Source organism: Episyrphus balteatus, chromosome 2 (genome assembly GCF_945859705.1).
Source record: "Episyrphus balteatus chromosome 2, idEpiBalt1.1, whole genome shotgun sequence".
Lineage (NCBI taxonomy): Eukaryota > Metazoa > Arthropoda > Insecta > Diptera > Syrphidae > Episyrphus > Episyrphus balteatus.
Genome location: NC_079135.1, coordinates 117,486,917 through 117,511,932, shown reverse-complemented (window position 1 = coordinate 117,511,932; position 25,016 = coordinate 117,486,917). Strand labels below are relative to the sequence as shown.

The 25,016-nt window shown below is 28.2% G+C and overlaps 2 protein-coding genes across 2 annotated transcripts; both read left to right on the top strand.

Moving 5' to 3' along the window:
* The first annotated feature begins 1,597 nt into the window (after positions 1-1,597).
* On the top strand, positions 1,598-8,730 carry LOC129909678 (uncharacterized). The gene is made up of 5 exons (XM_055986752.1): positions 1,598-1,944; positions 1,999-2,518; positions 4,043-4,243; positions 4,289-5,018; positions 8,639-8,730. Exons 1-5 carry the CDS (start codon positions 1,598-1,600, stop codon positions 8,728-8,730), a joined length of 1,890 nt encoding a protein of 629 aa, XP_055842727.1.
* Positions 8,731-9,874: 1,144 nt separating this feature from the next.
* LOC129909677 (uncharacterized) lies at positions 9,875-11,337 on the top strand. Its single transcript, XM_055986751.1, has 2 exons — positions 9,875-10,717; positions 10,780-11,337. The coding sequence occupies exons 1-2, from the start codon at positions 9,875-9,877 to the stop codon at positions 11,335-11,337; spliced, it is 1,401 nt and encodes a 466-aa protein (XP_055842726.1).
* The last annotated feature ends 13,679 nt before the right edge of the window (positions 11,338-25,016 follow it).

Genomic DNA, 25,016 nt, shown 5'->3' with positions numbered 1-25,016 from the left:
CAAAAATGTGTTTTTTGTAAATTTTCTTTAATTTTAATATTATTTATACTTAAACGCTTTTCTATAAAAAATTTCGTGAGTCTTGTACGAGATATTTAGAAAACAAAACAACAGTTCTAAGGCAGGTACCGTTTATAACTGTACAAAAAATATTTTTTTTATTTCAAAAGTTGGCATTTATGTGTAATACTACACACAAAAATTTTAATCAATATCGTTAGAGCCGTTTTTGAAAAAAAATTAACTTTTGTATTTCCGTTATATGGCAGGTACCGTTAGTTTTGGTCATAAAAATAAAATTTCAATTTCCCCTCTAGAGAATCACCCAAAACTGCTAAATACCAAGTTTGAAGAAAATCTTTCACTCGTTTAGGCTCCACCTCCAGATAGAGACAGACACACATACAGACAGACAGAATTGCCGCACGCACTTTTTTGGCATTCTCCATCATCGTAATGTTATACGTAAAATTGTTATTTCGAGTTCGATTTTTTTGCGAATCCTAAACTTGCCCTTTAGTACCTATATCGCAAGTAAAAACGATAAGGTAATAAAAATAAATTAAAATTTTTTCAAAAATCTTTTTTTGAAATTTGTTTGCATTTTACTCATTAAAATGATAAGAATTACACTATGCTACAAAACAAAAAAAAATTAAATACACCCGACAAGTAACTTAATGTAGGCTGTTTATATGGTCGAATAATGCATACCTACAAATATTTTTGTTATATTTTTGGAACCCTCCATTTTTTTTTTATTTACAAAAAACCATTTTTACAGACTTTACGATGTAATATATCGATATCTCAGTCATTTTTTTTAACAATAGTTATAATTATCTGTGTGTAAATTTTCAATAAAATTGGCTTATTCTTCGATGCAATGGTTCAATATTAACTAAATACATTTAATTTTTTGAGAAGAAATAAAAACGCGGTTTAGTTAAAATTACTAAGAGTAATTACTAAGTAACTAACACCAAATTTGATCAAAATCGTTAAAGCCGTTTTAGAGAAAATTGCAATACCTCGAAAAAGTTATATGGTGGCCTTTCGGCACTTGGGTTTTAGTTTTTATTAAATATCTCGATTTTTATCTATCCTACATAAAAGTTGTGTATAAAAAAACGTAGACAATTAAATTTCGTGTCTTTTATGTTAAAAACATTTTTTCGATATTCTGAATATTAAAAAAGTTACAAGCCAAAAAAATAGTAAAAAAAAAAACAAAAAAATGGTAATTTCGGTCCGCAAACTACACAACACGTATTTTTTGACAAACTTTTCTGTAATATTTTCCGTCAAAGTCCTTCAAATGTTCAAAGTTGACATTTCTATTTAAAGCTGGTACAAAAATTGAATTAAAAATCCCTGATATCATGTGACATGTTATTGTTGGCAAACAAAATTATAAATCATGAATCCATTACAAAAAAAAAGAAAAAAACCATCTAAGTGCATCCATTAAAAAACATCCAAATTATGACTTTGCATGATGGTGTATCATTTAAATCTGACAAACAAACACGCCAGAAGAGAAATTCTTTTTTGTCTATTTAGAATTTGAATTTGTAAGCTTCCAGTAGTTAACAGCATGTCAACTTTACACTTTCACTTGACACAACACACCTCTATTAACCATCCAATAAATTCAACACTTCTCATGGCTACAGTCTGGACTATTAATCATCTTTATGTTGGCTATACAAATACTTTATCGTTTTCACTATGGTCAAGAACAGCGGATGATGACATTTTTCACATACAACTACTTGGTGATATTTTGACATCTACCCGTGATTCTCAATTGATTTATGTCATTGAAATGGCTGAAAATATTCATTGCCATGGTCAACAACTTTTAGGCGATGATATCATGACGAAAAAGTGTCTTGTCCATAAGGATGTTATCGTGATTATTGATAGTTTTGAATCTTTCATGTAAGTTTTTCAAAGGATAAAATTTGACCATTAGTTTTTTAAATTTATTGATAGGCGATTTAAAAAGGAACTTGCCAAGGAAAACTATCTCGTTCGAGGCTTTTACACAATCATCTACACTGGAAACAAACAAACCTATTACAATGTCATTTATCGAATATTTGATGAACTATTTAGAGTCTTTATGACAAATGTGAATATCTACGTGGAGGTCCTTGATGAAACACTGGTTTACACGTTTTTTCCATTCACAAAGTTTCACTGCCGCGGATCATATCCAATATTGCTGAATAGATTCACTCGAAAAGATGGGTTTATATTTCAAAAATCATTCTTTCCAAATAAAGTTGAAAACTTTTATGGATGTCCTTTGACAGTGTCCACTTGGGATGGGCCACCATTTATATTTTTTGAAAGAAAACAAAATGGAGAACCAAATGTTTATGGAATCGAAGGAGACCTTTTGCAAATGCTTGCAGTCAAAATGAATTTCAAGCTCGAATTCATAGAAACAGATATAAGAGGAAGAATTTTTCCCAATTTGACATCTGCTGACTATGGAGCTGTCAAACATGTAAGAATTCAATTTCTGAACCAGGGTTGTAAAAATATCAATTTAAAAAATATATATTTGAAATAAAAAATATTTATTACAAATAAAAAAAAATTGCATAAAAAAAAATATGCATTAAAAAAAATGTTATTGCAACTCTAAAATATTTATTTTAAGTTAATGTTTATTTTAAAAATTAAAAAAAAAATATTATTGTAACTAAAAAATATTTGTATTGAAAATAAAAATATTTTGCATTAAAAAAAATAATTTAGGTACATACATATTACAAAATTTTCTAATGCAAAAAATTTTTAGTTGACAAAAATATTTTTTTTAATGCAAATTTTTTTTTATTTGCAACAAATATTTTTTTTTTTTAATTTATAATGCAAAGCAAAAATGCATTAAATTTTTTTTTAATACAAAATATTTTTAGTTTTGAAAAATGCAAGTTCTTTCATTTGCAGTAAAATTTGTTTTTAACTGCAAACATTTGTATTTTCATTAAAAAATTTACTATCAATTAAAATATTTCACAGTTGTAATAACATTTTTTTTTTAATGCAAAATTTTATACTTGCAATAAATATTTTTCGGTTGCAATACAAATAGTTTTTCAATGCAAATTTTTTTCAGTTGTAATAAATTTTTTTTTCATGCAAAAATTTTTTACTTGCGAAAAATATTTTTCGTAATGCAAACATTTTTCATTTTTAAAAAATATGTTTTTTAATGCAATTTTTTTATATTTACAATAAATTTATTTTTTTAATGCAAAATATTTTTATTTGCAGCAAAAATTTTAGTTTCAATGCTAAACATTTTTAGTTGCAATAAATATTTTTTTCAATGCAAATATTTTTCACTGGTAATAAATATTTTTTTAAGCAATTTTTTTTAATTTGCAATAAATTATTTTTTTAATGCAAAATATTTGTATGTTCAATACAAATATTTTTTAGTTACAATAGCATTTTTTTTTTTAATTTTTAAAATAAATATTTACTTAAAATAAATATTTTAGTGTTGCAATAAACTTTTTTTTAATGCAAATTTTTTTCATTTGCAATAAATATTTTTTGTATGCAATTTTTTTTATTTGTAATAAATATTTTTTATTTCAAATAAGTTGCACTACAAAATATTTTTTTTCAATGCAATTTTTTTCAGTTGCAATAATTTTTTTTTCATGCAAACATTTTTTACTTGCGAAAAATATTTTTCGTAATGCAAATATTTTTTATTTTTATGTTTTTAATCCAAATTTTTATATTTGCAGTAAATTTATTTTTTTAATGCAAAATATTTTTATTAGCAGTAAATTTTTTTTTTCAATGCAATTTTTTTTTCATTTGGAATGAAATTTGTTTTTAATGCAAAATATTTTTAGTTGCAATAAATATTTTTTTTTAATGCAATTTTTTTTAAATTTGCGATAGTAAAAAAAAACTTGTTATGGAAAATAAATGCATTAAAAATAAAATGATTTTTTACAATCCCGTTCTGAACGCTGATTTAGATGTAAAAAGTTAATATTTTCAGGTAATGGATGGAACAGCAAATATTACCATCAATAGCTTTGGTTATCAGGAGTTCCATTTGAAGGCTATGTTAGCATCATATACCTACGCTAACTATGACATTGTTGTTGCAATCCCTCAAGGTCAACCTCTGAGTTCGTTTCAAAGATTAACAAAACCGTTTAAGTACATAATTTGGTCATGTCTCTGCACAAGTGTCCTGGTGGGGATACTAATTATATTAATCATTAAATTTCTTCGAAAAAAGAAAGTTAAAGATTTTGTTTTTGGACCATTGAATACGATACCGTTTACCAACCTGGTTAACGTCTTCTTTGGTGGCCCAGTGACAGTTCTTCCTTTCGCTCGATATATCCTTTTAATCTGGCTGTTATACACAATGGTCTTAAGGAATGCTTATAGCGGTGAATTGTATATGATGCTTCAAGACTCTTCATCAACAACAACTCTAAAAAATGTCGAAGAAATGGTTAGTAAAAATTATACATTTTGGTGTGCTGACAATACAATTGAAGTTGTATTAAAATCTACCAACTCTAAACTCTTGGAAGTTTTTCGCGGGTTTCCTTTTCGTTATTTGTCAAAACTTCGTGAAGAAAATATCAAAATTGGTGTGGTTATTTTTAAACCGTATGTCCGCATTTATAATCGTATATTTCATCCAATACCGCTAATTCAAACATTACCAAATAAGCTTTTATCTGCCCCGCTAACAATGTATTTGCAAAGAAATTCATACCTTCTTGATGAAATTAATAATCATTTGATGGATATTGTTGCAGCAGGAATGTTACAAGGTTGGGATAGTTTTTATTTAAGAAGTTTTGAAGAGAATGTGATTGAAAAGGAGCCAGCTGTTCTGTCGGTTGAATTATTGTTGGGATTATTTTGTGCTTATTTTTTTCTTTTTGGGCTTTTCGTTGTTGGTTTTTATTTTGGAATTATTGTCGAAAATATCACCGATATGTCGAAGTGTTGTGAATTTTTTTAACTTGTAAATGAAATTATTGTGATTTTAAAGATTTATTTTAGGCGTGTTTTTTCTATTACTCAGTAGCTACTCATTTTTTTTTATTCGCAAAACAATAATAAAAATTACACGAGTAAGTATTTGTTATTATTGTTTTTCGAATAAAATAAAAAAATGAGTAGTTAGTGAGTTGTAGAAAAAACACGCCTTTTGTTTAAATTTTATTGATGTGAAATGTATTATATTAAGACTTTTAAGTTGTTAAAAATATTTAAATAAAAACACACAAAACATAATATAAATAAAATAAAAAAATACATTTTAAAGCAATCTCTTAACTCTAAAAAATAAGTAAATAAGTAATAACATTTTTAATGAAGGCATTGCATATGTTTACATTTATAAATACCTACTGCAATTTCTGCAATAATTTATTTTTTTCGTTACTCCAGATTCAATTTAAGTTTTGTTGCTTAAATTCCATGTACGTATATCTTAACTCTAGGGAATTAATTATATAAAAAAAACCTTGTTCCCAAAAATCACATCAAAACTTTTAAATAACTTAGTGATATGGACAGGGGCGGATACAGGATTTTTTTTGGAGGGGGGGGGGGGGGGGCGAAGGAACGGATTGGCAAAAAAACAGCAATAACAGTTAGAAATGAAGTGAAGTATCATACGACTGACTAACAAGCAGAACATTTTAACAACCCACAGTGGTCTAAAACCTGGCCAAAAATATTTAGGCACATTTCCCACATCAAATAGGTACCAAATGACCAAAAAGTTATTCGGAAGAAAAAATTTTCATTTTCTTGTTACAGTAAAAGCCACTTAAGTGCTTACCCACTTACCCCTGGATTAGCCGGGAGGAAAAAAAAATATAAAAAATCAGAAAATGCACGTACCTACAATCCTGTGCTATATTAAAGTTAGTAATCTATTCTTTATTTTATTTTTTGACTTAAGTTGTTTCATCAAATAGTTTTTGAGAAATTAAGTTTTAAAGATGAAATTTTGAAAAAAAAAAATGTTTACGTTTTTTAATTGATTTTGTATAAAATTTTGCAATATTATGGACATAATTATACCATTAGTTAATGACCTAGTAGTTTTTAGTCAAATACTAAAGACTTCATTCTAATAAATATTAAAGTTCCTAAGAATAACAAAAAAACTGAATCATACTTTTTTGCCGGGAAACCCAGTTTGGTTTTTTTTTATTTGTATTAACCTTTTGTAACCCAAGGTCGTAAATTTAAAAATTAATAAGTCAATCGATTGGCCTTTATCTTTAATAAAACACGTATTTTTTAAAAATTCAATAAAGTCATTATTTACTTAGTTATTTCGATATTCAGGGAGTAAAAAAAAAGCTTAAATAATTTATATTTATATAAAAATGCAAAAATTCAAGCAAAAAACTATCTAATATTAATTTGTAGGCACTTTCCTTTCTGAATTTCGTAGTTTTTACACAAATTAGCTTATTTTCAAAAAAAGCCCAACTTTCAACATTAACTGTCAATTAAAAACTATTGGTGCTATTTATTAAAAATTTGAAGTACTATTTCGATAAAGCAATACTTAAAGATTATAATATTAGAAGCTTCAAAAGAAAAAAAAATAGTTTGTAGAGCTTTTATGCAATCTTTTTCGGTTTATTACGGAAATGTCACATGGGGCTACAAGGGGTAAAATTTTATACCTCAAGATTATTGTGTTCAAATTGTAGGTCTCTTGGAACCAAATTGACCAAGTTATGAGTATTTTAATACTTCCCTTAGGAACGTTTTAGTCTTTTAGTCCAGAGTTCAAAACTTTAAATCGTTATCCCCACAACTAATGTTTTCAACGCCGCACAGTGCGGCGACTAGTGGAAAAAAATCAAAAAAAAGAATTTGCCAAAAATTAGAAGAAAGTATGCCAAATTCAAGGTAATAAGTCTGAATGAATAAATCGACAGTTAAACTATGATAAAGTTCAATTTTCTGTTGTCAGAGATCCTCAGAAGATCAATACAAAAAAAAAAAAAAAAACAATTAGAGTAAGATTTGTAGTTACCGGTTAAAAGACCATTTACTGAAGAAAAAAGGAACATATGATATTTTTTTTGCTAGGTTCACATTCAGGAGAGAAAATATAATTATTCTAACTGCATATTTTTTTTTCTACATGTAAATTTAAATTTTTTTTGAGGGTCAAAATCAAAGCTTCTTTGTTCGTGGTAAGTACTAACTTTGATAAGCCATATATTTTGAGAGGGGTCAGATGGGAAAAAAGTCATATCTTTTAAAAAAAGTAAGTTTTGTCTGCAGAAACTTGCGCTTTCTCTTGCAACAAGTGTTTGTTTACCAGTATTTTTTACATAATGTGTTCAGCTAGGGAGCTTTTTGATGTTTGTTTTTCCAACCCAACAGCCCCATTGCGTGGTGTTTTGCAGTTAATGAAGTCAAAACTAAATATGCAATCAAATTTAGAGCCTGAAAATCAAGAAATCTTAGCAAAACACTTGTTTTTTTTATTTTTTTCCCGAATTCCCATACATACAAGTTCCTGGATCGAATCATGTATACAAAAGTAGGCGTGGCAGGGGGCGATTAGGGTCGACACTATTTTGTACTTTTGAACTCGCCTAGATAATCAAATTTCTTCAATTTTATTCAAATTGTGCAAGCCGTTTTCTAGATATAAATATGCACACTCAGAAGTGGGCGTGGCAGGGGGCGTGGAAATTTCGCTAAAGTTTGTAAAACGTGTTGTTATTACATTTAAAAACAATTTTTTTTCCAAAATCAACTTTTTTTTTTAAATTTGATTTTTTTCCAACGACGCGCCGGTGCTCCTCATAACTTCAAAACTACTGCACCGATTCTTTTGAAATTTGGAACACTATTTTTTTTACATATTTTTAAAGGTATCCCTGGAGAAATTTTCTCAATAAAATAATATTTATAAAAATCTATAAGTAAGGGTCTCTTTTGAGGAGTTTTTTTTAAGGGGTCTTTATTTTCGGGGTGTAAACTTGGGCAAACTTCTGAAATGCAAGTTTGTTCTACATATCCAGCAGTTCTATAATATATAGTTTATGCAATGTTGTGGCGTGTTCCGCTATTTAAAAACACTAATGTTAAAAAAAAAAAACAACGAGAAAAGTGCAAATTTTGTAACCCCTCCGTATGAAAAAATAGAGTTGCATATACAATTATTTTTTTTTTAGAATATCATTCAATGTCATTCGATGTCCATATCAAAATTTTTCACCAAAATTACTTTAAAAATTCACTTTTTTTTAAATCGAAAAAAAATTCGTGTGTACCCAACAAATAGCCGTTTATTTATTTGTGAGGTGGAGCTTTTCATAAGAAAGGGATGCAACAAACAATAAAATTCGCATTTTCAGCCAGAAATAGACAAGAGTTCCACTCAAGTTCTTTCTGTTATTATTCATATATTTAAAAAACTCTTATAATTTGATTTCTTTTAAGTATGAACTTTAAGTTCTGGGGGGGGGGGGGGGGCACGTGCCCCCGTGCCCCCTCCTGGATCCGCCGTTGGATATGGACACTGGACTGGACAGTGCCAATATGCTTAGTTCTAAACATAAAATTATCTCATTTACAGTTTACAATATGCGTGGCCTTGAAAGCGGTGTAGTAAACTTTAAAGGAAGCGAAGTATTGCGTAAATTACAATCAAAGGCTTTCAAATGCTAAAAAGCTTTGAATACAAAGCGGTGCGACCTGTGGGAGAACGAAACTTTTCTGCTCTATTTTTTTTTTAGAAATCCGGGGCAGGGCCCAAGTAAAAAAGAAAATTAAATTTTTATTGAAAGATTTTTTTTAACCATACCCTTTTGGCGGAAAATGAAGCCACACGTTTCGTGGGGCTGTGGTTCAAAGATGTTAATTTTTTAAAGGTTTGGTCGTGGTTCGGCTAACAAATACATTTTTGATCGTGGTGCGGTTCTGTGATTCGGCTCTCTAAAAGCCTTTTGATGCGGTGTTTCAATGCGCTGATTCGGTGGAATTCCATTTTTACTCAGGTAGAAGTTTCAAGAATTTTTAATTTTGAAAATTATTTGTTTAGATGCTGATCAATAGTTTCTTAAGAATTCGAAGCAAATTTTTTCTTTCGAATATCATTTAAAGTTTTAATAGATCAACCTGTGAACCGAATATATATAATTTTTGATGCATTTCGCTGGAGATTCCAGTAACTGAAAACCTATTTACCTATTTCTTAATATTTTAAGAATACTTAGTTCTTAACCATTTAACGATCTAAAATTTATTAAAGCCTCAAACCCAAAATATATACAAACCCAACAGCCAAACACTTGCCCTTAAGAAGAAAACAATTCAATTACAATAAGTAAATGTTTTCGGTGCTTAAAAACTGATTAGATTTTGTATCTATTCACTTAAATATCAGAGACAACATGATTATTTTATATTCAAATATGTATCTTCAACATTATTCTAGTTTATACTTTGTGTGAGTCCTGAAGATTGATGATATTCTCAAGTGTATGTATTTTTTTTATTCTATTTGAGTTGATAATAGTCTTCATACATAATTTCTAAAGCTTAAACTTGCAACACAATGAAAATGTTGTGATTTAAATAGCTTTTACTTAAATTGTCTCTTTTTGTGACAGCTGACAAGTTATTATTTAACTCTCGATAGGGTGTATCCTCATTTAAATAAACACACGTGTAATAGTGAATTTCAAAATATGCACGCAATGATTGTGGATTTTTGATAACTTCCAGCGGATTATATAAACCAGCTGTGATTTCAATTTTCGAACAATAGTTATTCAGTATTTCAATCGGGAATAACCTAATAATCACTGTCATGAAGCTTATTTACCTTCTAACAATCGTGGTTGCAATAACAAGTAGTTTTGAGCTGCAACAAATTCATGACGAAATTATAACTGAAACTCTTGTCTTTGCTGTCAAACATATCAAGATCCAAGCTTATACAACTTTTCATATTGGCTTCTCTTCAAAAAGTTACCAAAGTGCTTATCAACAAGCTTCAATTATAAACGGTTTTTTGTTAAAATCCGATCAGGATCTTGTAGTTCGGTTAGATGATTTTGGTGGTAATCAATATGTTCCAAATGAACGAAGGAAATTCACCATGTTGCTGATTGACTCTATTGAAAGCTTTCAAGCCATAGAATCAATTTTAAAGTCCCGTCAATATCACACCGATGGCAAACATTTGATAGTCATTAGTCAAAGTCTTGAAAAAGACGAAACACTTGCCTTAATTCAAAATGTGTTCGATAGCTTATTTGAGAGGTTTATTGTTAACGTTGAACTTATTGTCAGAAATGCAACTACGGGCTTGGTTGATTTTTATACATTTTTTCCGGTATCATCGAGCTATTGCTTTAATGTTATTCCTTCGTTGCATAACACTTTTGACGGAAGTCATACTTTAAAGCCGTTAAATTTATTTCCTCGAAAATTTGTCAACTTTTTCGGATGTCCGCTAGTATTGACTACTTTTGATTTTCCACCACACGTCTTTATGTCGCGAGAAAATGGTAAAGTTAAAGTACGCGGTCTTGATATTTCGATCCTCAATGGAGTTGCTTGGAAGCTGAACTTTTCTATCCAAGTTATTGATACCGGAGTTCGAGGTATCATGTTGCCGAATGGGACTTTGACAGGAACTTTGGCTGTGGTGAGTTTTCTTTTTCAAATAAAAAGGTGGGTTGTAATATTAAAACAATTTGTTTTTGTAAGCTCAAAAACGCTGAAGCCAATATAACACTTGGAGGTTTTTCGTCAACATCGAAAGCAATGTTACAATTTTCACCAAGTATTGCATTTCATTATACTTCAATGGTATTTGCAATTCCACAACTCCGAGAATATTCACCACTCGAGAAACTGATTTTACCATTTGGTTATGATGTTTGGATTGGAATTGAAGTAATTTTTGGATTAACATTTCTTGCTTCGATTTCATTGGAGTATTTTAGCAAACCCTTAAGAGATTTGGTATTTGGAGATACGGTAAAAAATCCTGTATTTGAAATGATTGCTGTTTATTTGGGTCTAGCAATAGTACGTTTTCCGAAAAAAGCACTTGCAAGAAATGTGGTACTTCAGTGGTTGATAGCATCGTTGATTTTGAGCAGTTGCTACAAAGCTATTCTATTTGGAATGTTGAAAACTGGATTTTTAAAGAAATACCCGTCGACGATTGAGGGAATGTTAAATTTGGGATTTGTTATTGATGTTCCGTTGCCATTGATGCAGAATCTAAGGGATGGACCATTGGGTGGCAAAAAAGAGTGAGTATTGGGTATTTCAAATTCAAATGATTACAAAGGTTTTTTCTTCGCTGCTGAAATGAAGATACTTGTATGAATAACATACATGGAACTAATGTCAGAAAAATTAATTCATCAACGCAAAATTTCTCACTGTATTAGGTTCGTCCAAATCTCCCTATTGACTTTTTCTCTAATCGCATTTAAAGTGCAAGAGTTGGTGAATTGAATTGAATTTTGAATATGTTATTGATCATTAAAAAATTAATCATTTTTCGATACAATAAGTAATTTGTAAAACTCTGTTGAAAATAATGGAATTTTGAAATTTAGTACTGTGGTTTCAAAGTAAACAACGACTTCTATTACATATTGAGTTTTAAAATATACCATATAAAAAAAGACAAGTAGTTTAAAAATAACGATTGTTGAGAAACCTTTAGAGGTTGAAAAGTTTTTAAATATTTGTTCTGAAGAGGGATATTCATACCTGAAATGTTGACTGATACGAATTAGTGAATACAAAAAAGACCTAATAGCCCACAAAATAGTAAAATTTAAAATTAAAGTTAATTATATTTTTTCACGTGAGAAGCTATTTTTTTGGAAATTGGAATAAGTACCGAAACACTTTCTGCATGAACCCAATACTGTAAAACTCGGTAAAAGCGTCTGATAAACCAAGAACTAAACGGACTTGTCCAAATATGCAAGGTGAAAGGGTGTTTTTTTTCAAAAGATATGAAAAATTAGATTTTGTAAGACTATTATTTTTTCGGTATGGAGAAAAAAGACATAGTAAAACAAATAGGATCTGTATTAAATTAAATAGATGCTTCTTAACCAAGAAATCTTTCTTACTTAAAATAAGTGGACAAATCTTTTTATTTTCTAAAAAGTCTAACTATTTTATGTTTTGAGAATTTAAAACATTTATTGATTTCGTTGATTGAAATCAGACACCTCAAAGGTAAAATAAATAATAGATACATAATTTTTTTGGGTGAAAAATATTTTAGAATTTTCTCTTACGAAGTCTAAAATAATATTAATAACGCTTTTATTTGTAAAAAAAAAATTTCTTTTATTTTTATTATTTTATCAGCTTAAAGTGTTTATGTTTCAGAGAAGGGTTTGTAATCGTTTGTTGTTGTTAACTCATAAAGAGTTAACCCAAAAATTTACTCCGTAAATCTAAACATGCGAATGGGTTTGTTTAAATGAACTTGGTTGTTTTTTTGTCGTTTAAAACGTTCGCAGTTACCAATAAAGCATGAGTATACAAAATTGAAAACCTCGACTGTTCAACATTTTTTTTAATTTTACTTTTGAGTAAGATGTATGCACGAAAAAAATTGACAGTTTTAGAAGAATTTGACAGTGTTAGCGGTGTGGTATAAAGTGCATCTTTAAGGCCTAAATTTAGCTTAAGACAGGTATATGTACAATAGGGTCAGGAATTCACGGTAGTAAACTGTTGTCCGATATGTTCATTGCACCAGAGGTCTTAGATACTAATCCCAAGAGAGCCCAATACTATTTTTGTTTGTTTTGTAATTAATTTTTGTTATCCAAATTTTTCGCTTTTGTGCCAATAAAACAAATATCTAATTGACGTTATTACTAAAAATTATCGTCCGTTAACCAACCAAAACTCTCTTTCAGGAAAAATAATTTCTATACGTTCAAATATTTACCTGCTTGCATTGGGGTTCTGTTTTTGGGGTTCCATTTTTCTGTCATAGTTTATTTGGTACTGATTCTGAATTTCATCTTATCTTGAAAAACACCCTTTAACAAGAGATTTTTAACTTAGTATCTATTAAAATGGTCTTAATGGATTTTTTTGAAACAGAAAAATTGAGGAACGTTAGAGCGTTAAAAAAAAAATTAATTTCTTATTTAGGTATGTATATTTTATAGTATACCTATACCACATACCACATACAATTTTCGTAAACATTTTTCAAAAAAAAAAATTAAGAATTAATTAAAAAAATATTGATTTTCAACAAAAAAAAATTAAAATACTGTTATTTGAACGTTTTTGCATAAATTTTTTTCAAAGAAATCGGCTTGGGGGTTTTCGAGTAATTTTACGAGAAATTAAGAAATAAAACAAAAAACACTGGTTCAAAAAATGGGTCTTATTTGCAGCACTACAAATAAAAACTTTAATCAAATTCTGTGAAGTCGTGTTTGAATCAATAATTTTTTTTATAAATCCTAGACTTGCACTTTTTCACACATAACTAAACTCCTAAAAAAAAACACCCTTTAACGAGAAATATTTCCCTCATAATGTTTTTCACAAGGCTTTTGGTTCTGTACTACTTGGTTGTAGTGAAAGTACAGACACCTTTGCTTTAAATGGCCTATAACTTTTCTTGACTTAGTTCTAATGCCATTCAATTCAGGTTTAAAAACAGGCCTTTAAATTATATGTCACATGCTTTTAATGCACAAACAACTTTTTTAAGTCTCCCGCGAAAAAAAAACATCAAAAATATTTGTATAGCTTCTTTTGATCCTTATTCTTATTAAAAATGAAAACATTTTAGCAAGTACAATCCGTCCGTAAAGAATTAATAAACAATTGCTATATTTTCTATTTTATTTTAGCTCATTCTTCCTTCTGACAGACAGCTTACACACTCATTATGCAAATCTTCAACAACCAAATTCCAATCGTATGGTCATCGACACTCGAATCCAATTGGCATATTATAACTCAATTAATTACCAACAATCTGGTATTTTGAATTATCTACCACAACGATTATTTTTATTTCCATTATTCTTTTACTATCGAAAGGACTCTTATTTAGTAGAACCATTTGATAGAGTCATAAGAAGATTTATAGAAAGTGGAATTATCAATTACTGGCGCGATTCTGTATTGAAAATCACAAATTTCCAATCAACTCAAACTGGATCTGAAACAAAACCCTTGTATTTGAAGGATCTTCAAAGTTGTATAGCAATTTGTGATATACTATTTTGTATTTCAATTGTTGTTTTTATTTTGGAAGTAATGTCAAAGAAAAATAAATGGATTAAAAAATTGTTTAATGCATTAAATTTAAATAGAAAAAAAGAAAAAAAATGTAAAAAAATTAAAAATAAGAAATAATGAAATCAAAGTAAAATAAAATAACAATGTAAAATTTTACAACAAATAAAACATTTTTTTAAAATCATAATTTTCATTTTAGTGAATATCCTTTTTCACCATCGAAACTCATCAAAATCCTTTTACAATATCAAATTTACAACCCCACACGTATTTTATATAAGAGCTATAATTAGCACAACTCATTTGTTATACAAAGAATAGAACACGTATTTTAGGTAGGTAGTATAATTAATCTAGATTAGCCTGTTGCAGCAACCATCAACCATCAACGTACAACAAATTAACAATCGATTTCCAAAAATAACAATGCCCAACTTAGCACACCTACGCATTAATGATTATAATCATCATCAATCGAGAGAGCGAGAATGGAATCAAAAGACCTACTTATAAGCTTCAATACAAATTGAAACGTGATTGATCCTTTACCGGATGCTATAATGTATGCAATTTAATTTCCTGGAAAAGGCTTTAATGCCTCTTTATATGCATTCGTTTAAGCCCATAAGGACTCTTGAAAATTGTATAAATTTATTAACATTTACACTACACTGATTGTTCATCAAATATCCTTTCTTTCAGGAAAAACAAAAAAAAAAAAGGAAAAATAAAAACACTACAACGTAATCGTCCTACGGCTGTTTAAATTAATATAATTACTTAATGCGTGAGAAAAAAAAATACAATAAAAAAATATATAAATAATATACAAAAAATCAGGAAATAAATATTAAATATAAAAAAAAAATAGTATAAATCATCAACGGAAAAAGGACGAATTCAGTATAAAAAAGAATTCTTCTTCAGTTTGAACAAAATGCATTCGTTTGCAATATACCCATTAAAATAATGAAACAATGGAATGATGAGTGATGTGTGTGTGTGTGTTTGTTTGTGTTCACAACAATCCGATTAAACATTTATTTTTTGGGCTCTGACTTTTAATAACAATTTTTCTGATTGTATTTATTTGTTTTTATTTATTCAAGAAGAGGTTTTTATTATTTGCTTTTTATTGTGTAAGACAAAAGATTTAATTGTAAGTGGGTTATCTTAAGGGTCTTTTAATCTATGTAACCATTTTCATTAGATGTAAATAAATAAAAGAGGCAAAAATGGCTTTAATGTTTTGTTATGATCATAAAGCATTTTTTTTAAATAACTAATAATCCCAACTGTTTTTTTTAAGAAGGTGGTAATATTACACGTAGGTACTCCTAACCCTACATATTTGATAGAAAAGAATTTATTGAGTTTAGAGAATGAAAATTGAAATTCCACAGTACCTACTGAGATTTTTAAATAAAATTTTGTATACTATGTAAAATGTTAGATAAATTCATAAATTAATCCAGTTGAAAATAATATGATGGTAACAAACAGTGCTATGTAGGAAAAAAATATTTTAAAAGTAAAGATAAAATAAACTAAACATGAAACAACATAGAAATAGGTATTTAAGGTAAAATTCCATACATAATATTATTTTTTGAAAAGAAATATGTACATAGCATACTGATACTTTTAATGTACCTCTGTGTTTCTATTAAGAACAAGTTTACAGAAAATCTACTTTGTGCTCTGTTTGGTCTTCTAATAGTAGAGTAACTAAAGCTCAAAAAATATCATTATTAGGGAACCCGGCCGAACAACTCTGATTTTGATGATCTTTTTTTTCAAACGTCGGTAATTAAAAATAGTTTAAAGTCTATAGATTAAAATTTGCCGCTGTTGCCGTTTTGATTTTTTAAATTTAATTGAAGAATTTTGTGAACAAAAAAAAATTGTTTTCCAAAAATTTTGCTTAAGTTTCATAAATTTACTAATGACAAAAGATTGTCTAGGCAATTGAAGGAAAACAACTACATATATGGGAGTGAAGGAAAATCTTCCATCGTTTAGGCGATAAATGCAATTTTCTCACAAATTGACTTCAAATACAAAAAAAAAATATTTGAACACTACGGCAACACATACAATATTTATATATACATTTTTAATATTCATATTTGTAAAATTAAAATTAAGTTAATTGAGTGAAGGGTTTTTGAACAAATGGTAATTAAACTCAGATTTTTGAAAAAAAAAGAAAAATTATTGAAAAATTTTAACATGTCCTTTTTAAAACTTTTTCGTAACATAAAATGCATTTATTTTTCAATTTTTTAGGCCACATTTATTATGATTTGAAATTATAAAAGAAATGTCAATATGTATTACAATTTATGAAAAAAATTAAAAAGCATATCATTTTGGAAGTTTTGAAAAAAAATTAGCAAATTTTTTTTAAAGTTCAACATTTAAATATAAAGTTATATTTTCTTCATTCAATAGCCCTTATTGTCAAAAGTTTAAAGTTCTTATTTGCCAAAGTCTTTGAGAAAATTAATTATTTCAATGAATAAATTCAGTTTTTATCGAAAAATCCAATGAAATTAGAATAATTTTTAATTTTTTTTCAAAACTATCATTCATATACCTTTTCTTCTTCGGAATTTAACTAATCATATCTATGGCCAAAATATTTTTAAAAATAAATTCATATTTTATAACGAAAAAGTTTGAAAAAAAAGTCATTTTAATTTTTTTGTTAATAACATTTTTTTTCAAAATTCTGATTTTAAGGACCATTTATTCAAAACCTATTTATAAAATTTTGTGGATTTAAATTTTGTAGATAAGAATAAGCTTCTGGCGTTTTTAAAATGTATTTTTTAATATTGTAGGTGTTGCCGTTGTGTTCAAAATATTTTTTTTTCTGTTTAAAGTCAGTTTGTTAGAAAATTGCATTTATTGCTTAAACGATGGAAGATTGTCTGTTACTTTCATATATATTTTTTCCTTAAATTACCTAGAGAATCTTTTGGTATCATTTTATCAATGAAATTTAAGCAAAAAAAAAAAAAAATGGTTTAGTAAAAAAAAAATTTAATTTTAATTTTTAAAAAACAATACGGCAATTTTTAACCTATAGACTTTAAAGTATTTTTAATAACCGACGCTTGAAAAAAAAAGATCATCAAAATCAGAGCTGTTCGGCCGGGTTCCCTAATAATTTGCTTTAGTCTCCACTATAATTTTGTGTATTACAGCCCAGTTAATATTTGAAACATATTTCTCATTTTTTTTTTTTCTTTTTTAATAACATTTATGGTTTATCACATACAAACACTTTTTTAACAATTTTTGTCTGTAGCAGCTTGGTTAATATGTTTATTTGAACTTACCGCATAAATAAAAAAAAAACAAAATCATCGGAAATAAAAACACACTATAATTTCGATGAGTATTCGATGAGTATTCGGCTCATATACTGGAGATTAAGTTTCAATTACTTTCGGTGCCATTTTTTTTTTTTTTTTATTTTCAACAAAATAAAGTTGGTATGACATACATATTTTCAAACAAAACAAAATGACTCGTTTTCGAATATTTAGTAAAAAATAAATCAAATTTTTTTTTCAAAAATCCAAAAGTTTATTTCTTTGAAATTTTATTTTTGATTTATTATACTATCGCACTGACCAACAATTCAAATATATCAACTTTTAAAATTTTCCTGAAAAATGTAGGTAGGATATAAAATTTTATGGATTTGGGTTCAGTATGCCCTAAAATCATATTGTTTTTTTTTTTTTTCAAGTAGCTCTAGTTTTTGAAATAAAAAATGTTGGGGGCATGTTCATTTGTTCATACTAATTTCTAAGTTTTCCTTATTTTGGGCGTTTGTTAACTTAAAAAAAAAAAAAATTATATTAAAACTAATGTTCATACTAATCTTAAAGTTAAAAAAATGATCTCAGTATATGGGACATGTTTGACTTTCAGCCGCATCCTCTTTGAACTCGTTCCAGTGTTCTGTCTGTATCGAACTTACTACCCTGTGTCCCAAAAGAATCACATAGGTCCAAAAGTCCAATTCCCCTTGCGGTGCACGTGTTGAGAAAAAAGAAATCAATGTCGACTAGGAATTTGAACTCCAAAAAAACAAATGTTTACCTAATATAATTAGCCTTTTTTTTAGAAAAAAAAAAAAAAAAATTAAAATCAATGAATCCGTTTTTTTTTTCTTTAAAAATAAACAAAACGGTACCCTTTCAAAAATATAGCTTTTGGCTTTTCAACGAATTAAAAGTTGCTATACAATAATAAATAATAAAAAAAAATTAATCATTTTTATCAAAAAACAAAACCGACTTCCATGGAAAAAACTGGGGTTTATGGTTTTTCTAATAGTTTCTATGGCTAGAACTGAACGAAATTGAAATGGAACCGCACTGCAGCCACCAGCTTTCCAATACAAATACTAAGAATTATCAAAATTGGTTCACTCAGTCCAAAGTTACGAGGTTACAAACATAACAAAAAATACAGACGAATTGAATAACTCCTCCTTTTTGGATAAAAAATAAAATCAGTCGATTTAGAACAAGTTTTCGAAAAGCTTTATAAGCTTCATACGCATTTTAAACATTGCATTTGAAAATAAATTAATCAAAATCATGTTATACCTAAATATTTGACTTAAAACAGAATTTTTGGAATATTAATGGGGCACCCCTAATAACTTATTTCTCTTTAATTTTTTTTTTCTAAACGGACTTTGTTTCTCAAGATATCTTATAAAAAACATGCTAAATAAGAATATCAAATTTTTTCATGATAGTAAATTTATTTTTAACTTGGTTTTAAAGAAATATAGCCCAGCTAGTCAGAAATTCGTCCTTTGAAAAGCGTATTCGTTTCATGACCACTCAAATTTTGAATTTAAGAAGCACAAAAGTGCGGTTTATCAAATAATTCGGTACCAGTTTTTTAACTGACGAAATTAATTCCTTATTATGATAGAAGAACACAATCAATGGTGATAAATACCAAAAGTTTACGCGCTTCGCATAGTTTTCTAAATTAAAATTCTCTCAGGATGTTCCTCAGACGAAAATCGCACATGATTTTGGAAATTGGTTTTGCTGTTTCGCAATTATAATTAAAGCCAATAGCATTATTGCCTATAGGAATGGAGGATGATGCAAAAGCATTTAGCATAGTACTTCCGTTCTTCGACACGGAACAAACTAATACAGGAATGAAAATTTTGATTCAGTTAGGCAGTCAAATGTTTGACGGGAAATTTTAATTACCAAAATACCATATCAACCGGAAATTGCTTAGCTAGAAGTAAGCAGCTGTTTTAGTATGATCTGTGTGGTTTGATGAAAAAAGATTTTAACTTGAATCAATGCAATTGGACAACAGTTCACAAAAATGAAAAAAAAAAAAATATGCTGCTAATAATGCGGTTTTATAATTTGATTTCAATCGATTTATTTAGAGACTCTTGTTTTCTGGTCAAGTTTGCATTTTTATTTTGCCAAAATCTGATTGAAATCATGTACATTGTCGTGACACAAACAAATTTTCGTGGAGATTCATTAATTGGCATTCAAAATTCTTATTTGAAAGGAACCAATTTTCCAATTGATAAGAATAATTAGCCTCCATTGAAAACAAGACCGCCAGTATTGACATATCTATCAAAGGATATTTCAACGTTCGATGGTATTTGCTTTTAACTTTCAAAAAAAAAAAAAAAGATTGAGTGATGCCAACCAGATGGATAGGCACTCCGAATACTTCCTAATTCTTTCCTATGCTCTAGTGCCATTATAGTGTGTTAGCTCTGACCTCAAATCCGTAAATGGCGTCATCGCAATTCAACATGAATTTTCAATTAAACAGAAATAGGCAGGCTACGTTTCTATACCCGAATCTGTACGAGTACCTATTTTGTACCTGATGTTAAATCCATTGGTATCACAGGAATTTTGTTAAACCAAACTTACTGCTTGCCTCTTTGGCTATTTCGGTTTTGAGTCTAGACGGAACTATCAACATTTGTATGTGCGTCAATTGTGCATCTATACCACACTCAACACCAATGCTGAGTAGGTATTTTGTACTGCAAATATCAAGTAAATGTAGATTTACCTACCACAATTGTCTGTGCTGCAACGAAATTTCCAAAGAGGATATGCACCTTTCTGTGGGTATGGAAATAAGTAGAATAACCTCGATAGGCCATCTATAGTTGCACTTTCCTGCCATCCGACTTACAGTTTATATGAGTCTATTAGATTTGTATGTGTTTCACCCATTCGTAACAGTAAAATTTGATAACTGCAATATGTGGCAACCTCATCAGAATTAGTTAAATAGTTTAAAAATGTTTTTTCTAAGAAAATACGACATCAAATTGATTTAAGTTTGTATAGAAATATTTCTAAGGAAATAATAATGTTCATTCCCGTAAGGTTCAATTTATGATTGATATTCGCATATTATGTTCCAGAATTGATAAGATTTTTTTATGCATTCTACCTGTCAATTTCAATTGATTAATTTTGTGTTATGTTGAAATTTATTTGAAATAATGCATATAATGACATTATTTGAGATTACAACATAATATAACAATTGAAACAAAGAGAAAATTCAAAAACAAACAATTTGTCAGAAAAATTAATATCTTCTAGAAAAAATAAATTTTGAAAAAAAATGTATTTTAGACCTCTTGATTACATTAATAGTTTTTCAAAAAAAAGAGGTTGTCTGTAAAGCCGGTCAAGGACGATGATTTTACGTGATAACGTAGTAAGAAAACAGGTTGTGTGCTTTTAAAATGAGTCAATTGAGGCGTTTTTTTTATTTAAAACAATCGTAATTTACAAGAAAAAGCTAAAACAAATTACCTTTTTTCTTTTCTCATTATATTAATTTTTTTATTTTAAAAGCTTACAACAAAAAGTATACCATTAAAAAGCCAAATATTTCTTCTTAATAATAAAACCATTTTTAAATTTTTACAATGAGCAAAAAGTGTTAATATAAATTATTAAAAAAAATTCTTTCTTTTGAAAAAAAAATGAAAAAATCATTTCCATCACCCAAAAATTCATTTTTTTTTGATATGACGACCTATAATAAATTTTATACCATCTGAAAGCTTATTTCATCAGCTCAAAATATATATATCGATCATGTCTACTAGGCATCTACAAAAAGAGCTAGAATTTTTTGAACTCGATCAATTTTCATCAAAAAAGCAAAAAAAAAAAACATGAATTTTTATCTTCTCACGTCATTAATTGCATTTTTTCCCTAACAACCTATAAAAAGTTTTACAATGAGCAAAAAGTATTAAATTTTTAAATTTTTACAATGAGCAAAAAGTATTAATATAAATTATTAAAAAAAATCCTTTCTTTTGAAAAAAATGAAAAAATCATTTCCATCACCAAAAATTCATTTTTTTGATATGACGACCTATAATAAATTTTATACCATCTGAAAGCTAATTTCATCAGCTCAAAATATATATATCGATCATGTCTACTAGGCATCTACAAAAAGAGCTAGAATTTTTTGAACTCGATCAATTTTCATCAAAAAAGCAAAAAAAAAAAACATGAATTTTTATCTTCTCACGTCATTAATTGCATTTTTTCCCTAACAACCTATAAAAAGTTTTACAATGAGCAAAAAGTATTAAAATAAATTATTAAAAAAAACCCCTTCTTTTGAAAAAAGTGAAAAAATCATTTCCATCACCAAAAATTCATTTTTTTGATATGACGACCTATAATAAATTCTATACCATCTGAAAGCTTATTGTCTTAGCTCAAAATATATATATCGATCGGGTCTATGAGATATCTACAAAAAGAGCTAGAATTTTTTGAACTTGATCAAATTTCATTAAAAAAAGCAAAAATAACATTTATTTTTATGTTCTCACGCTATGGAATCAATTTTTTTGTTTGACAACCTATAAAATTATACCATGTGAAAGTATCAATGACGTATCAATCTCATTTCAAAGATGCCTACAAGAGAAGTAAGAATTTTTTAAAATCAACCATGTGGAATTTCAAGACTGAGATTACGGTACTTCCCACACTGGTGGCTGTTCATGGCGCAACAGATCTCCACTGGTGGTTTGAGGTTTTGAGTCTAGCGTTATGTGTGATATACCAAATGAAAGGTAATTGTATCAGAATGCTCATAAATGTTTAATCAAATTTCTATCTGCTCTTGCTAAAAAGTAATAACCTGTTGAATTCTAAAATTTTATTTTACCGTTATCTCAAAATTGTGTTTACGAAAATGATTGAAATTTCGCACACATATAGTCGTAGTCATGGTCTATCATTACTCCGCATATAATATTCCTCTATCTATTAAAGAAAAAAAGGCAAAAATAAAAAACGATGAAAATCGGTTAAAAACGGCCAAAAAACCTGTTTTTTAAAAACCTTTTTTTATCCGTATTCAGTCAAAACTCTTTTAACGATTTCAATTTTTTGCATATGTATGCACATTTATCAGCCCTATATGTCCCATATAACTTGAGATTTTTTGAACGCTCCAAAAAAAAGGTAATAATCAAAGACTACCCAAAAATACCCCTAAAAAAAGTATTTTATTTTTCAAAAATTCATATTTCGAAACGCAGAGTGTTGGAAAAAAAATCCGTATGAGACGCCTAATTTTTTCCTTCAACTTTCACCTGGCACCTTTAGAATTGTCAAAAAAAATTTCCCCTACCCATAATCAACATTTTGTCATACTTACAACACCTGATCAACGTTCAAACAAAACGTTATAGCGGAGTTCCAGATTTTTTTAGAATTTTTTCTTAAATGCAGTTATCCTTAAATCAGTCTCTTCTATCTATAACAAAAAGAATCAACTCTCTACGACTTCGCGTTTAGATTTTAGCTCAAACTTCATCTACCCCTGTTTTACCCCTGTTTACCATATTAAATGACAGAATTTTTAAAAATCCTTCATTTGGATTAAGCTTTAGGTTATTATCTTTCAAATAAGCTATAGGAGATTTTTGTATCTCTAATAGTTTATTTTTAATTTTTAATTGAATTTTTTTGCCGCACTGCGAAAGTGCGAGAGTGTAACGTTAGAAAACGGCGTCACTTTTTTGTGCTGGATGCCATGGTTCATCGATTTATAAGACGTTATCACGTCAAAAACAAAAAAAAACAACTTTCAGAATTCCATAAAAATCATCTGTACCAAATTTGAAGAAAATCCGTCCACCCGTTTAGGCTGTGGAAATGTGTACAGATGCACGCACAACCGCACAGACGCACGGACGGAATTGCGAGACCCACTTTTTCGGAGTTCTCCATCATCGTAATGTTGGTTTTGATTAAAACCTCAATTTTTTTTTCGACATGAAACCAATACTTGCCCTATATAGAGCAAGTAAAAAATTAAAACTGTTTAACAATTTTAAAGTATGTGTTGACAAACTTTGATTTGTGAATTGCATTGAACGATATCTTCTTAAAAATTAAAAAAAAATTAAAATGTTATTTGGAGTGGACTATAAAATCTATAAGTTTTGAAGGTACAATATTATTCTATGGATTTTATGTTTGAAAGTTATACCTATGCAGAGAATCGATATTTTCAACATTTTAACTTGAAAAACTTGTGATTTTTCAATCATATTGTTCCCTTTTAATTTTTTGTTAAATAAGTGAATCCAACATTTTTTTTCTGTCCTCTAAGAAACCTTTTTTTTTAAATAATTTTTTATTTTGTTAATATGAATGTTTTGGTAATATTTCTTTTGGAAACGTGATCGATGTACAAATGGACAGACCGATCGATGGACCAAAAGCGCAGGGTTTGGTCCTATGTTAACCCTCTGTAGGCACACCTCTTTTTTGCGAATTTGGTTTATACTTTTTCATGTCGCTAGAACTTTTTTCGGTCTCACTATTTTATAGAGAATCATATATGAAATTGATGTAGAATATTCCGAGGAATTCGAATATTGTATTCAAAATTCAAAGCTATACACAAAACCATTTCAAAAAAATTGATTTTTAAAGAAATTCAATAAAAACTGGAAAAATAATATAAATTCAAAAATCACATAAACTAACATAACATTAATAACGGTTCAAAAAATATTTTTTTTAAATTTCAAAATTAGAAATTAGGATGTGCAACAGTACAAGTATTTTTTTAATCAATTTTGGTCAAATGACAAGTACCAATAATTTTGGCCCCCTAAAACTTAAGTTTAAATTTATCCTTTCGGGAATCACTCAAAACCCTTAATTACCAAGTTCAAGGCAAATCGCTTTAGTTGTTTGGTCTGTATTTCGAGATAGATATAGACAGACAGAGTTGAATAAAGGTTATAAATAATTTTTGTTCTATAAGCTCCACACCTTGCTTTTATTTTTATAATCCTATAAACAAGAGTTTACTGACCTTAAATAACAGTTAAAGTCTCAACAATACGTCACATCAAATTATTTTGCCGTCTGGAGTTTCTATGAACGATTATGTAGAAACCCTTTCAAAACGCAAATATTCATCCAAATAACACTAATGATTGATTAATTACAGCCTCTAATTGCTTTTTTGTCTGTAATTCTTGACTATCCATATAAAATAGTTCATTTTGGATTGATATAAAAACATTTACCTCACTCAATAAAGATACATTTCCACAGTTATTTCGTTCAGCAAAC

Excerpts from the sequence above, each read along its gene's own strand:
- LOC129909677 (XM_055986751.1), top strand. The coding sequence starts at position 9,875 with ATGAAGCTTATTTACCTTCTAACAATCGTGGTTGCAATAACAAGTAGT. Across the intron at positions 10,718-10,779 it reads TGACAGGAACTTTGGCTGTG|CTCAAAAACGCTGAAGCCAA; the intron begins GTGAGTTTTCTT and ends TGTTTTTGTAAG.
- LOC129909678 (XM_055986752.1), top strand. The coding sequence starts at position 1,598 with ATGTCAACTTTACACTTTCACTTGACACAACACACCTCTATTAACCAT. Across the intron at positions 1,945-1,998 it reads GATAGTTTTGAATCTTTCAT|GCGATTTAAAAAGGAACTTG; the intron begins GTAAGTTTTTCA and ends ATTTATTGATAG. Across the intron at positions 4,244-4,288 it reads GTCTCTGCACAAGTGTCCTG|AAAGTTAAAGATTTTGTTTT; the intron begins GTGGGGATACTA and ends CTTCGAAAAAAG.